The sequence below is a fragment of the Dermacentor andersoni genome, chromosome 7, assembly GCF_023375885.2.
Source record: "Dermacentor andersoni chromosome 7, qqDerAnde1_hic_scaffold, whole genome shotgun sequence".
Taxonomy (NCBI): Eukaryota; Metazoa; Arthropoda; class Arachnida; order Ixodida; family Ixodidae; genus Dermacentor; species Dermacentor andersoni.
In genome coordinates, this window is record NC_092820.1 from 3397603 (window position 1) to 3412453 (window position 14851).

Sequence of the window (14851 nt, forward strand, 5' to 3'; positions counted from 1 at the left end):
AATGACTTGGTTCAACAGGCAAGGTTCTGACTGGTGTTGTATAAGTCGCGGGTCGCTTTTTAAGTCACGACAATAGATTGGATTTTTTTCAAGCACTGCTCCAGGAGGGCACATGCAACCGGAGGCCTCAGGAGAGGACCTGAGGTTATAACAAAGCATGCGGGGCAGGATCCCCAGGGCACCCAAGGGGTAGTGGGGAGATTAAAGCTGGAAGCAGGATGGCCCGTAGATTGGAGTGGCGGAGGCCTAAGCGTGCTGGACTTAAAGTAAATATTATTACGTCCAGCCGCCAACTTGTGATGCCAAGACTTCTGCAACAGCAGTCAGAAGTTTGTCGTTTGACATACTAAGGCAGCAGCGGGTGCGGACGAAGACACAGAAACTTGAGAAAGAGACCCCACGCTACAAGTTAGTAGTATTTTAAAGTTTAATTTATGGCAATTGAATAACGCGCAACTGAGCCCTCTCGAAGCGTTCGACGCATGGAAAAATTCGCGAGGACGGTAGGATACCAGTGTGACAGGGGCACAAGCAAGGGACGAAAACGCACACACAGGGCAAACTGTGAAGATGCTATATATTTTGCTATATATGTAATATATGCTATATCTATCAAGTGACTAGTGCCATGCTCTAATCTTCAAAGGTCGCAATGCTGTCGCAAGGAAATTGTTGACAGTGTGCGCTGTGTGTGTATCTTGTGTTCCGGCTCACTGCTCATCGCCATCACGCCCGATCCTGATCGAATTTCGCGGTCATGATTGCCTCCTTTGGACAAAATGAACGAGAGACCCAATCGCAGTCGAGAATTTCGATCCGGAGCGGTGCCGATCGCGATCAGAAGTATACGTGTGATACTGGTAGTGACAGGGCAACGCCATATCATACTCGGCTTCACGGGAGACCACTGACCAAACGACAACAATCGTTCGCGCCAGTGCACTGCGCCAGCAACACCCAAGGAGATGCACGAGGAAAACTTCTAGACGACGCACGGACCGCCAGCCGACACATGGCAAAATGCCTAGGGACAGAACGAGCAAAGAAACTGCTCCTCCGTGGTATCTAGGCAAAGGGAGAAATTTCAGGCGCAAACGCCCCGATTTTCTCTCGCACCCGCTGAAACGACTGGCCGATCCCGTGGACTGGCAATTCCTCAAATGAACGTCTCGTGTACATGAGTGGGGTAGTTGGAGAAGTATGCCCTGGAGTTATGCCCTGCAGTGGGCATAACCAGGCTGATGATGAAGCTACAGTTGCCAGGAAGCGGCAACTGTGTAGTTGGTCTATATATATAGTGCCGGGCGTCGTGGTTCTGCCAGCCGGTGTGGTGATTGGTGCAATGCCTCAGTATATTGGGAAATAAACACACATATACAGCTGTGCTCAAATTTCGCAAGAGAGAGTATCGTAATCATCGGTGATTTTTTTTTTTTTTTTGCGAATGGCACGCTTCAAAGCAATTTCAGGTTCCCCCATTTTTTTTTATGCTACACTTTCATCAACTTCTAATTAGGGCAGTGCATCTCTGCCTACGTAAAATTGTACAATGATCGGTTATGAAAAGGCTATTTTCGCCACTAATTAGGCCTTTGAATATGACCACGAGAAAAGAGGCAAGGCATAAATTATACAATTGAAAACATATATATATATATATATATATATATATATATACTTTATTTCGTGATGCTCATGTACAAAGTCAATAGCATGACACACTGGTCGGAAAAGATGGGCAAGCTTCTCGGGGTGTTTCACTCAGTCCACCGATGAGTGCAGTTTGTGTTTGTGCACACATAGTACAGCCGCATTTCATCCTGCAAAAAGTGCAACAATGCAGCTTAAAAGGTCACATTACTCACTGCTTTAACCTAAGTATCCATGCCTAGAGCAAAAGTTATTGCCCATGCTTTAGTGTTCCCGCTCCATCTCGTGAAACTCTAGAGTTACTTGAATGCACAAAATGGCCCATAAACATGCACTACTGCTTTGCTAGAAGCTGGTAAGATGACCCTTGGCTATTGGTTAGTGGCTCTTAACACCGGGAAAACCTTTGATTTCCGTTCATCACCATCATTCTTACACATCAGGAACTTGCACAATTAATGGTGTTAACCTAAACTCTGCTTCAACAAAATATTTAGGCATTCTGCTCACCAACAATATTAATTAGTTTTCTCATATAATGAACATTTTCATGAAACTAACCATGTCGTTGGCTTTCTATGGCAAAACTTACTTAGCTCCTCCATCTACAAAACTGGGAGCTTACCTAGTGCTCAGTCATCTCAAAGTGGAATATGCATACACCATTTGGGACCCTCACCACCCTTTCTAATGCACTGGGATCTGTTCAGGACTGTGCCTGAGATATATTTTTAACAACCACTCCTATAGCTGCAGCGTAACCGTGCTAAAATCTGATGCTAACGTCAGCACCCTGCTATCCTGCCGTAAAATTTAGCCTCTTTCACAGGTTTTACTACTTCCACCTAGGCCATTCTGTTACTTCACTCGCTCATTATATGCCAATTCCCACGTGCTGTCTGTTCTCCTCCCGCCTGAACATCTGCCCACTTAGCATCATTCTTTGTTAGAAGGCTACTTTCCCCCTAACAGTGGCCCTCTCCAACCCAACTAATCTTAAAGGGACACTAAGGGCTAATACTAAGTCGACGTAAACAGTCCACGAAACCATTCCAGAAACCTTCCATACCATTCCAGAAACTTTGCAACGCTTGTTTTGTGCCAAGCAAAGACTTAGTTCACTAGAAAATTGCATCTGAAGGGTCCGAATACCTTTCTCGGAAATTCTTTTCTCCCACCATCCAACTGGGGGAGTGGTGACGTTGCATACGCCATCACCGCCCTTTGTTGCTGTCGGTGAGTGAAATGGCGTCTGACAAAGGGCGGTACCGAGCCAAGACAGATAAGGTCAGAGCAGCGGATTCTCCGCTGCAGCTGCTGTTTGGCCAAGTGTTCTAGACTGTTCGGGCATCTCGCGACATCGCATGGAAGTTGAATTCTCTGCTATTTGCAGTTTGTGCGAGTTTTGCGAGCCAGCAAAACCAGCGCAGCACTACGCGATAACTACTGAAAGGCGAAAGCGTGGGGGCGCGCAGTCAAGAGAAAATGAAACCGTTCAACCACCCGTGTCGTCGTCAAAGGTAATTTCAATGAGTTCTTTTGTCTAAACATGAAATAGAACTAGACAAGTAGCATTTTATTTCATCTCATAATACAATACGAGGATGTTTTGCGCAACGAGTGGTTGACTAGTGGCAGAATTTAGCTGAGGAGTGCTTTCGTCATCGGGCAAGTGCTTGAAGCGGGAGTCGCTAATCATGTCGTGCATTTACCTCAGTTTTTCGATTAAGGCTCTGTTCGCAATAATATTGACACCTTTGAGATTCTCGAGCAGTAATCTATCACTTTAGCTTGACTTAATATTTGCCTTCAGTGTCCCTTTAAGTCTGTATTATGCAATATCAAGTGACCTGAATCCCACCCCTCATAATGGCTCTTCATCAGGGGCAATTGGGGCATTTGAAATATTTCAGTTAGCTACAGCTACTGGTACCTCTTATTTATTGAAATAAGGAGACATTTCACACCTAAAATCAGCCCCTTTATGCAAATATTCCTTTCTAACTACAGCATGGTATGGGCACCCTTAAAGTACCGACACCAAGTTTAAAAGCTTGTCTATCTTTGTTACCCTGTACACTTCGATAATTCCAAGGGTGCAACAATAATCGAACATGGTTCACAACAGCAGGCCTCTAGTGTACTGTATACCAGTTTCATACCTGCCAACCTGTGTTCCTTAAAACCCATAAACATCCCCCCGACAGTGGAGGGATGAAACTTATATTTCTAAAATTTGTGTCAAGCACACACCTTTCTGGTGTTCATACGTACTTTATTAACGATAATTTAATTTAGATACAGCTGAAAAGCAGCAGGAAAGTAGCAGAAAACTTGGAACACCAGAGCAACACACTGTTTTTCGATCACAGGGGCATTTTCAGTAAAACTGCTGTCGCCGATTTCACCTGCTATACCGAATCATCATCGTCATCATTATCTTATGTCCACTGCAGGACGAAAGCCTCTCCCTGCAATCTCCAATCACCTCTGTCCTGTGCCAACCGATTCCAACTGGTGCCTGCGAATTTCTTAATTTCATCAGCCCACCTAGTTTTCTGCCGTCCTCGAGTGCACTTCCCTTCTCTTGGCACCCATTCTGTAACCATAATGGTCCACTGGTTATCTAACCTACGCATAACATGACCTGCCCAGCTCCATTTCTTTCTCTTAATGTCAATTAGAATATCGGCTATCCTGCTTAATCTGCGATCTGCACCGCTCTCTTCCCGTCTCTTAACGTTATGCCGAAAGCCCCTCCACCCACGCGCCACCTCCACTTTCTTATGTAGCGACAACCTTTGATGTGCGCCGCCTTCTCCCTCACACCAAATCCGGTTCCGGCATTTCCGGTTCCGGCGTTTTTGTTTCCTGGAGTTGCGATGCGGGAATTTCCGCTTTGACTGCTGTTAAACAATGGTGAGTCGCCCGCGCATGCTTAGCAGCCGGCGCTAATCTGGGTAGCTCGCTCTAGCCCATGGTGTAAGATCTTACACCATGCTCTAGTCACTCCACCAAGTGTCATCCATGTGCATCTGTGCGGTTGTCGTGCGTACGCTGCGCCCGCATGCTTTGCCTGTCGTCCCCTTTTGCTGACAAAGCGCGGAGAGCCATGGGCCGGGGCTGCATCATCGGCTGCTGCATGTGTCCGGGATGTCGGAAATCGCCCACCTCGCGCCTCTCGGCGATAATGACCTGGAAAGTATCCCGTCCGGAGCAAATCGAGGAGATTCCCACAACGGCCAATTTCAGTACGCGTTGCGAGGTATGTGCATTTCGTTGCTCATATGCTACATGCTTAGGCGAGAGTGTATATCCTGCTTCCCAAAATCAGTCGCTTTGTTGCCGATGCTATAATCGAAAATATATAGTGTCACCATAGCGTAGCCTAGACATTTTTTGTGCGCAGTAAACGTGACTACATGTACATTGTCGTTCAGGGATGGATGGGCCTTAGCAGCAACATTCATCACTAAGCAATAATACCCAAAGTGACATTCATGGCGATGTACTAAATTCTATTCTGCCCTACCATGTTTGTTGCACAAGCAGAACATGTGCCATAATACCTGAAAAATTGATGCGAAGTGCCATGAGTTTGGGAGCAGTTTAGTCATACTTGAAACAAGAGTATTTTGAAAATAAATATTTCATATATGAATTAAGAGTAATAAATATTATTTATTTATTTATAAATAAAATCAAGAATAATAATAATCAAAGTTATGTAAATTGCAACTAATAGTACACCTAAAGTGCAAAACATTGATGTATTATTCTTGGCTCTCATTTACACCACTATTATAAATAAATGCTGCCTGCCACGCCAGGTCATGAGGGAGGTAGATCAGTATTGGGCCACTACCTCCCTCATAACCTATGAGGCGCAAATTGTAATCAGCTAGCACAAGGCAGGGGCGATTGGAGATCGCAGGGAGAGGCCTTCGTCCTACAGTGGACATAAAAAAATGGGCTGATGATGATGATGACCTCCCATATTTATGTTCACAGTCGAATACAAGCAACACTTTGGATGTCTCATAACTTTGCAAGTGTTTACTGGTTCAGACCATACATTTGTTTACCAGATGTTACAGGGACAGCAAGATAGCAGCAGCATTGCATACATATGCTTTTGCAGACATTGTTGTACCTCAGTGTAGACATTTGGGCTTGTTGGTGTAACATGTTTGCAGATTATCTTCTTGTAGTGCAAAAAACACATGGACGTAGAAGAAAAACAAAGACACACACAGGCGCTGTGTGTCTTCTACGTCTGTGTTTTTTACGCACAAGAAAATTTGCAAACGCTGTTGTATCGGCTGGCTATAATATGTGTGCATGGACTGATGAGTATTGGTACTATTAAAACTCGCAGGACCACTTCACTACAAATCAGTTTGACCCACTGACATTGGACAACTGTGATGCCAAATGCACTGCCACCCCCTCACTCTCAAGAGCAAGGTAAGGCTCAAGCAAGGTAAGAAGCCATCAGTGTACAGATACATTCATTCAACTGCACGTGCATGTAGTATCTCATGCTCTTCGTGATACAAATAATCATCAAAATTAATTGCATTCAAATGCAGGCGTGAAGCATGGCATTGACAATGTCTCATCTGAAAAAGAAAACATGCCGATGCAAGGTATGTTATCAAAGCAAGTTGTAACGCAGCTGCCTATAGACTATTTTATGGAAGCGTTTAGGTGCCGCCATCCTGTGCTGTTAACGCTGCTGTTTTCTGTCTTTAATGACGTAGTGTGCGTTACTACAGATGCAAGCATGATTCGCAAGCACGAAAAATAGTTGTATAAATGCGTTCAGCGTTCCACGACTATGTTACCTCACTTTATGCCTGATGAAACATAGAAATTGTTTGCATAACAGCCTAAGATGGCGGCACCCATGAATCATATAAAATCGTCCATAGGTGGAAATCATTTATGAGCTTCAAATTTTACTACTAATTCATGTGATACTCTCAAATTGCAGATAGCTCTCAAAATAATACACATTTTAAAGAAGTTACATGACAGTGCTTCAGAGGATTGTGCAGTCATAAGCCACTCGCTTCTTTGGCCAAAATTTGAGGTATGTATGCTCCTCCAATGCATATTAATTTAGGAACTCTCCAGGCCGATAACATTTCCGTGTCACATGGCAAAATGCCACTGTATGTTCTTCAGCAATGCGTAATAAAGGAACTTGCCCAATTCTCTGAAGTGCTGAATTCAGTAAACATATATTTTTTGTACTGAGGCACGAAAAGGTGCACATGGAGGCTGACACATGCGCATGTTGCATCCTAGTTTGAATGTGTAGACTTCTATACCATAAATAATAACCATCCCACTTATCCACCTTTGTGTTAGATACCTCGTACTGTACTTCCCGATCCTTAATCTGAATACCCTTTGAATACAAGGGGTATTCAGTTGCTCTGCTGAAGAGGGAAACTAGGAGCACATCACAATACTGGCCTTTTTCTACAGCCACTATTGATGCATTTTTAATCTAATGAAGTGCATTTGTTCATTGTTGTACTTTGAACACCAGCAAGCTTATGAGCAGGTGCCTTGTTTCCAATTCAGTTTCCAGTGCAACGAAGCCAGAGCGATCTCTTCTCAAGCCAAAAGTGTGTGCATCTAGATTCAGCCTCAGGCAGGTGCCACAGCAACCAGGCAAAAATGGTGTGAGCAAAAATGGTACAAGCATGCTCATATTACTGTTGGATGTGCTTTATGACTTAATTGCATGCATATTTTCAATGCATATTATATAATTCAATGCTTATTCTCATTTGTAACCTTCAGGATGTGACCTTATCTGTGCAAATCCTGGGCAATCACTGCTGAAATGATGCCATGCATCGAACCTGCAGGAGGATGGGCAGCCAGTGACTTGCAGTATGAGCACTGCCAGTGAGTATAAAGTGTAGTGTCATTGACAGATCGATGTGTTCTACAAGTTCATGACAGGTAGTGCAAAATTTGTTTGTATTTGTGATCTTCAGTGGCCAGCTTTCATAATGTACAACCTGGGCAGTCACTCCTGAAAGAACACTCGGCAGTTCATGCACCCAAGATGAACCTAAATAGGCAGCCAGCAACTCGTGCTCTGAGAAAAACTGGTGAGTGCTAACAAGACTGCTAGATGTGCTATGTTTTACTTTAGCTATGCTGCAGATATACATCGTATAAGTGCCTATCCAACATTTAGAGGCAATTCTTCCAGAAATACTGCCTGGCCAATCAATACTACAACAGCAGCAAGTAATTTGTGTGCAAAGTCCAGAGCAATGAATGAATGAATGTTTGATGTTTTATGGCGCAAGGGCCAAGTATGGCCAAAGAGCGCCATGTCCATGGTAATGACTTCGCAGTGTAATCATGAGTTCGATGAAGTTGGTGTGACGTGGCTGTAGAGGGGCCTTAAAAATGGTCGCGCTAAAGTGCGTAAAATCTGTATAATAAGATTATGGCGATGACTTATGACGTGTACTATGAACATTAAGATGCATTTAAATAGAATGATACGATGTGTAAAAATATATAGGTTATAAGATATGTTAGAGCACTACTGCCTCCTTAGAGCCCTTGAAAAACAACGGCCTGGAGGCATGTGCTATGCAAAACTTATCGCAGCGCCATCCTCTGGAGCGAGGATGCTCGACGAATTTAATGGGCATATAACGTGTAGTACGACATTATTTAAGAAGTTGAGGACTGCCTTGGTGTCAAAAAACGGTTCCTTACCAAGAAACATAGCCGGGTGTAGAGGGATGTAATAATGGTAAGCAAGTGGAAAATGTTTCTTTCTCTCCGTTTCGGCTTCCCGACACTCCAGGAGCACGTGGAGGACGGTAAGCCTCTCACCGCATCTACCACAGGTTGGAGGTTCACTTCCAGTAAGCAGATAATTATGGGTGCCAAATGTGTGTCCTATTCTGAGGCGACAGAATAGCACATCTGTTCGCCGAGATCTTGTTGGGGAGGGCCAAAAACCTAGCTGTGGCTTTATAACGTGCAGTTTATTATTTCTGCGTCCCACATGCATTACCAGTGGTTTTTCAGTTTCTTTCGTATGTAAGGTTTCAGATCTGTGAGAGGCACCAAAGCAGTATTATTAACAGCAGGGGGTGCAATTGATGTAGCCATCTGGTCTGCCAGAACGTTACCTTCGATTCCCCTGTGGCCAGGTACCCAGTATATGATGATATGCTGGTTAGATAGATAAGCTTTGCACAGGTTGGAATAGACCTCAGTAAGTACAGGATTTTTGTTTGTAGGGTGACATTAAGGCCTTCACCACACTTAGGGAGTCTGTATATATAACGGCATTTTGGAGTTTTGATTTCTTTATATGCTTTACAGCCGAACATATAGCGTAGGCCTCTGCCGTGAAGATACTTGTTTCTGGATGTAGTACATCGGATTCCGAAAAAGATGGACCGACGGCTGCATAGGATACTCCGGCATGTGACTTGGAAGCGTCTGTGTAGAACTCTGTGCATGAGCGCTTGTACTGAAGTTCTAGGAAATGCACTCGAATTTCTACCTCTGGAGCATGCTTTGAAACTTTTAGAAAGGATTCGTCACATTCTGTAACCTGCCAGTTCCAAGGAGGTAATAAGCTTGGTCGGGCGCATTAAGCGGTGCTCCAGGAGTGGGACATGCATTTGATCACTAAGCTCCTTCACACCCAGCGAGAAAGGCTGTCTTATAGACGGACGGTTGCGGAAAAGTGTAGCACACGTCATATCAGTAACGGTATTAAAACATGGATGTTCAGGATTAGAGTGCACTTTAAGGAAATGTGTAAAGCCGATGCATGATCTCTGCAAGTGGAGCGGCCTCTCATTCGATTCGGCATATAAGCTTTCAATCGGGCTTGTTCTGAAAGCGCCAGTTGCTAAGCGGATGCCTAGATGGTGGACAGGATCCAGCATCCTTAGCGCGCTCGGGGCGGCAGAGTTATACACTACGACACCAAAATCCAATCGTGGCCGAATTAGGCTCTTGTAGAGATTCATTAGACACTTTCTGTCACTACCCCACGTAGTGCGAGATAGAAGTTTCATTAAGTTCATTGTTTTTAGACATTTTTCTTTCAGATATTTAATGTGTGGAATGAAAGTGAGTCTACTGTCAAGTATAATACCTAGAAATTTGTGCTTTGTTGATAGGTATTTGTTGTCCACACAGTTCTAAGCAAGGATCCGGGATCAGGCCTCTCTTTTGTGTAAAAAGAGCACAAGAACTTTTGTTAGGATTGATTTTATATTTATTTTTCTCTGCCCATTTCGATACTTTGTTCAAGCCATGCTGTACCTGTCTCTCGCACACTGCGAGGTTACAGGACTTAAAAGCTATTTGAATGTCGTCCACATAGACAGAATAGAAAATGGCCGGCGGTAATGAAGCACGAAGCGTGTTCACCTTCACGATAAAGAGCGTGCAGCTAAGCACGCCTCCCTGGGGTACACCAGCTTCCTGTATAAAAGGACGTGACAGTACATTACCGACTTTTACTCAGAAGATACGATTCGACAAATAGCTTTCAATTAGGTTTAGCATATTGCCATAAATGCCCATTTCTGACAAGTCTCTCAAGAATCCGTAGCGCCACATTGTGTCGTATGCCTTCTCCATGTCGAGGAATATGGATAGGAAAAACTGTTTGTGTACAAATGCATCAAGGATGTTTCCTTCAATACGTACAAGATGATCAGTTGTGGAGTGCCCCTCTCTGAAGCCACACTGATAGGGATCAAGCATTTTGTTCTGTTCAAGGAAATGAAAGAGTCGTCGATTAATCATTTTTTCAAATACCTTACAAAGGCAACTTGTGAGGGCTATCGGGCGGTAACTTGCCACTGAGGAAGGGTCTTTGCCTTGTTTTAAAACCGGGACCATGATGGCTTCTTTCCATGCGGTTGGAAGGTATTCCACAGCCCAAATAGTGTTAAAAAGTGCGAGTAGTGTGACTTGCATGTCATTGTGTAGGTTTTTGATCATTTTGTACATTATTCTGTCAGATCCCGGTGCAGAGCTCTTGCATGCACTCAAGGCAGCTCTGAACTCGGCAATACTAAAAGGACGGTTGTAAGGCTCATTCTCTCGACTTTTTCTTGTGAATGGCTTACGTTCTTCTATTTGTGTATATTTAAGAAAAGATTGTGAATAATTGGTTGAACTTGATACGCTCTCAAAGTGCTCCCCAAGTGAGTCTGCCTGATCTTGCAGTGTATCGCCCTGTGTGTTTACCAAAGGAAGTGAATATGCTTGTCGCCCTCTTATCCTATTAACCCTGTTCCAGGCTTTGGCCTCATCTGTAAACGAGTTGATACTCGATAGAAACTTCTGCCAACTTTCTCTTCTGGCCTGTCTGCAGGTTTGCCTGCCTTGGGATTTTACTTTTTTAAAGTTAAGATTCTCCGCAGTGGGAGAAGCGCGTAACAACCCCCACGGTTTGTTCTGTTTCTTACGGCCGATCCTGCATTCGTCGTTCCACCACGGGACGCCTCGTTTGCGTGCCAAGCCACTTACTTCAGATATGCATTTAGATGCGGCATCTATAATGAATGCTGTAAAGCACTCCACAACAGCATCGATTTCTAAAGAAGACATATCAGCCCATGAGATACTAGTAAGAGTTCGGAATTTCTCCGAGTCAGCTGTCTCAATCTTCCACCTAGGAGCCTGTGGTGGATATTCATTTTCATTAAGTGTTCTTAATAGTATGGGGAAGTGATCGCTTCCGTAAGGATTATTCGTAACTTCCCATTCGAGTTCAGGCAGTATAGACGGGGAGACTATGCTGAGATCAATTGAAGAAAAGGTTTTGTTTGCAAGACAGTAATATGTGGATTTCATCTTATTCAGAAGGCACGCACCAGAAGAAAAAAGGAACTGTTCAGCAAGACGACCTCGCGCATCTATACGAGAGTCACCCCACAGGGAGCTGTGCGCATTGAAACCGCCAAGAACAACATAAGGTTCTGGCAATTCATCTACGGAGGACTGAAAGTCATGTTTGCTTAATTTGTAATGTGGGGGTATATAAAGCGAACAAATAGTGATAAGTTTGTTTACCAGAACAACTCGAACCGCCACTGCTTCAAGGGCCGTTCGTAGCTGTAAACGTTGACATGCTATGCTTTTTTGAATTACAATTGCAACACCGCCCGATGATGCTATCGCATCATCGCGATCTTTGCAAAAAGTAACATACTGTCGAAGAAAGTTTGTTTATTTTGATTTTAAGTGTTTCCTGTAAACACAGCACTTTTGGATTGTGTTTATGTATTAGTTCTTGCACATCATCAAGATTCCTAAAAAGACCTCTGACATTCCATTGAACGATTTGTGTATCCATATTTAAAGTAAATTGGCGCTGTGTTTACGGAAACGGAAGTGAAGCCTTAGATTACAGAGCCCTTTCGAGGCCCTGTAATAGGGGTTTTGCCCTTTCTGAAGCGTTCAAGCGAGCCTCGGCGCTCCTGGACAGGTGTAGTGTCCATTGTGTCCTGTGAGACGCCGGACAAGCGCTCTTGCGAGCGAGAGGTTTTCCGAGAGAGTCCTGCCCCGGAAGGCAAGACCCCTGCGCCCACCAGCCCGGAGGTCGATGAGGCTCCCCGAGGGATCTGGCTGCGCCGGCCGTTGCCAGCGCTGGAAAGTGCCTCGGAGAATGGGGTAGCCTCGGCTGTGCCCACCTTCGGGGTCCATGGCCCTGTCTGCTGGGTTGGCGGAGCAGCGCTAGCTGCAACCGCCGCGGGGGCAGATGGCGTAGCTGCCGACTCACTGCTTGTGGGTCAGACAGCCGCCGGAGGCCATTGTGACGCTGCCCCCTGACGCACCACATCGGCAAAGGTTTTCTTGGGCAGGTATGATACCCGCCTGCGTGCCTCCTTGAAACTTATATTTTTCTTTACTTTAACTGTTACAATTTCCTTTTCTTTTTTCCAGGATGGGCACGACCGCGAGTACGCGGCGTGCTCCCCATCACAGTTTACACAGTGGAGAGCATTCTCACAAGCTTCAGATGTGTGTTCGTGGGCACTGCATTTCGCACGTTTGGCGGCCTCAGCAGCTCTGCGAACTGTGGCCGAAGCGCTGGCATTTGAAACATCGAAGCGGATTTGGCACGTACGGCCTGACACGGAGCTTGACGTACCCGGCCTCGACTGACTCGGGCAAGACACTTGAACCAAAGGTAATTATTAGGTGCTTCGTCTGGATCTCTTTGCCATCCCTCCTCATCTTAATTATTCTGACATTGAGCACATATTGCTCACTGAAGCCCTCCAGGAGTTCCGCCTCAGTCAACTCAAGCAAATCATCATCCGACACAACACCACGGGTGGTGTTCATTGTACGGTGCGGCGTTACTGTTATGTGGGTCTCCCCAAACGACACTAGTTTCTGTAGATTCTCATATTGTTTCAGATCGCGGAGCTCCAAGAGGAGGTCACCGCTTGCCATCCTCGACACCTTATAACCTGGACCAAAAACATCAGTCAAGGACTTTGAGACAAGGAATGGTGAAATGGTTCAAACTGCTTTGTTAGGCTTTTCAGAGTGAATAACGTGGAAGTGGGGGAAATTCTGGATTTGGTGCCCAAAAAACTTGAAGACATCTTCGGTGCGCCCTTGTTTCTGAGGGCGATCAACAAGGGAGGGGAAAGAAGTTTCCATGAAAATATGTATACATTCGGCAACAGCGCCGACGGCCCACCACGGAGCCCAACAAGGGGACGCGGCAGAGCTTGCATACAAGTCTGCACGATGCCAGTCAAACGCCGTCACTATAACTGAATATGGTGTACCCAAGGTTGGATAGCCACACAGGGTTAACCCTTGCCGCCAAGGAGAAAGGAAGTAAATAGAAGAGAGAAGGAGACAGGAAAGGACTAAAAGTAGGAGGGAAAGACGAAGGTTGTAGGAAGAGAGAGACAGGAAAAGGCGACTGCCGATTTCCTCCAGGTGGGTCAGTCTGGAGGTGCCGTCTATGTGAAGCCGAGGCCAAGAGGTGTGTTGCATCCGACGGGGGGCCTTAAAGGTCCAAACACCCAGCATCGGCTCAACCCCCAGGATCCCCTTTTCCCCAGACACGGCTAAGCCGCGCACGGCTACACGCAGGAGGGTCCAACCCTCGTCTGCTCGGGTACGTTGTGTCGCAACACACCAAACTCCTGCTGACGCAGACACCCCTGTGGGGCAAAGTCCAAAGCAGGTCACACAATCACCTTTTAGCACTTCAGGCAACCGTGGTAAGTTAAATCTGACAAGTTATCATACTAGACTGTTGGGCATGATATGTGCATTTGGTCAGTATGCAAGAGCCATTCAAACTTCCAGGACTTAGATTGGTCCTGGCCAGTCACTGCTAAAGTGCAAGCAAAAACCTTGTGACCTAAACCCAAGGAAGGATTCAGAGTCAATCATTACTGGTGGGATCACAAGAGGTTAGCGTAGATGAATAGCCCTGCACAAATATAGGGCTCGAGTCTGCTTTTGAATACCGCTGCAAGTATCTATTTGGCATTTACAACTTTCAGAGTCCAGGACCAGAAGCACAGGCCAAGGTTAAAGGTTGTTAAAATCATGAGCAGGTGAGGATAGATAAAAACATGGAATGTGAAGTTCATGCGTGCAGAGCGATACTTCATTTGTGGATGTGACTGAGAATGAGGACTGCAATTGATCATATGCTGTTTTTCTGCATCAGTTCCAGGGCACAACCACTATGCACATGACATGTGCATCATTCAGCGTGCTGAGCTCACCAGAATCTGCAAGCGTACCAACTGGTTCGTACAATCCTTACTTTGGTAAATGGTCGAGTCTGCAGATATGTAAATTGTTGAGATAAAAATGTTTTTCGTAGACATTGCAGGCCACAGTTCCACAATGAGTCCTGCCTCCATAGCCATACAAAAGCAGGAAACAGTGCCAAGTTACAGTGTGCATACAAATGTCACTGAAAGAGTACTCAGCAATTGGTTGGAAGGTATTGTAGTGAATTTTTATTTATTTTTTTTAATTTCTTTTTCAATTTGTTTTTTTTTACACTCGAAGTCTTGTTTTATGCTTTTCCAGACAGTACGTTAGGCAGTATTCACAGTGCAGTACAAAGGTGGTGATAACCTTCACATGTAGTTCAGCCACAGCTTAAAACAGGGATTACTGTATTGCA

The 14851-nt window shown here is 45.0% G+C and overlaps 1 protein-coding gene across 2 annotated transcripts in view; it reads right to left on the minus strand.

Moving 5' to 3' along the window:
- Positions 1-1661: 1661 nt before the first annotated feature.
- Polr2I (RNA polymerase II subunit RpII15) overlaps positions 1662-14851 on the minus strand; it is a 74816-nt gene continuing 61626 nt past the window's right edge. For both annotated transcript variants that reach the window (XM_055073244.2, XM_050182512.3), the window contains one exon: positions 1662-1820. In XM_055073244.2, the coding sequence (XP_054929219.2) occupies positions 1706-1820 (115 nt within the window). In that variant the 3' untranslated portion in view covers positions 1662-1705. The remainder of the gene's footprint in view (positions 1821-14851) is intronic.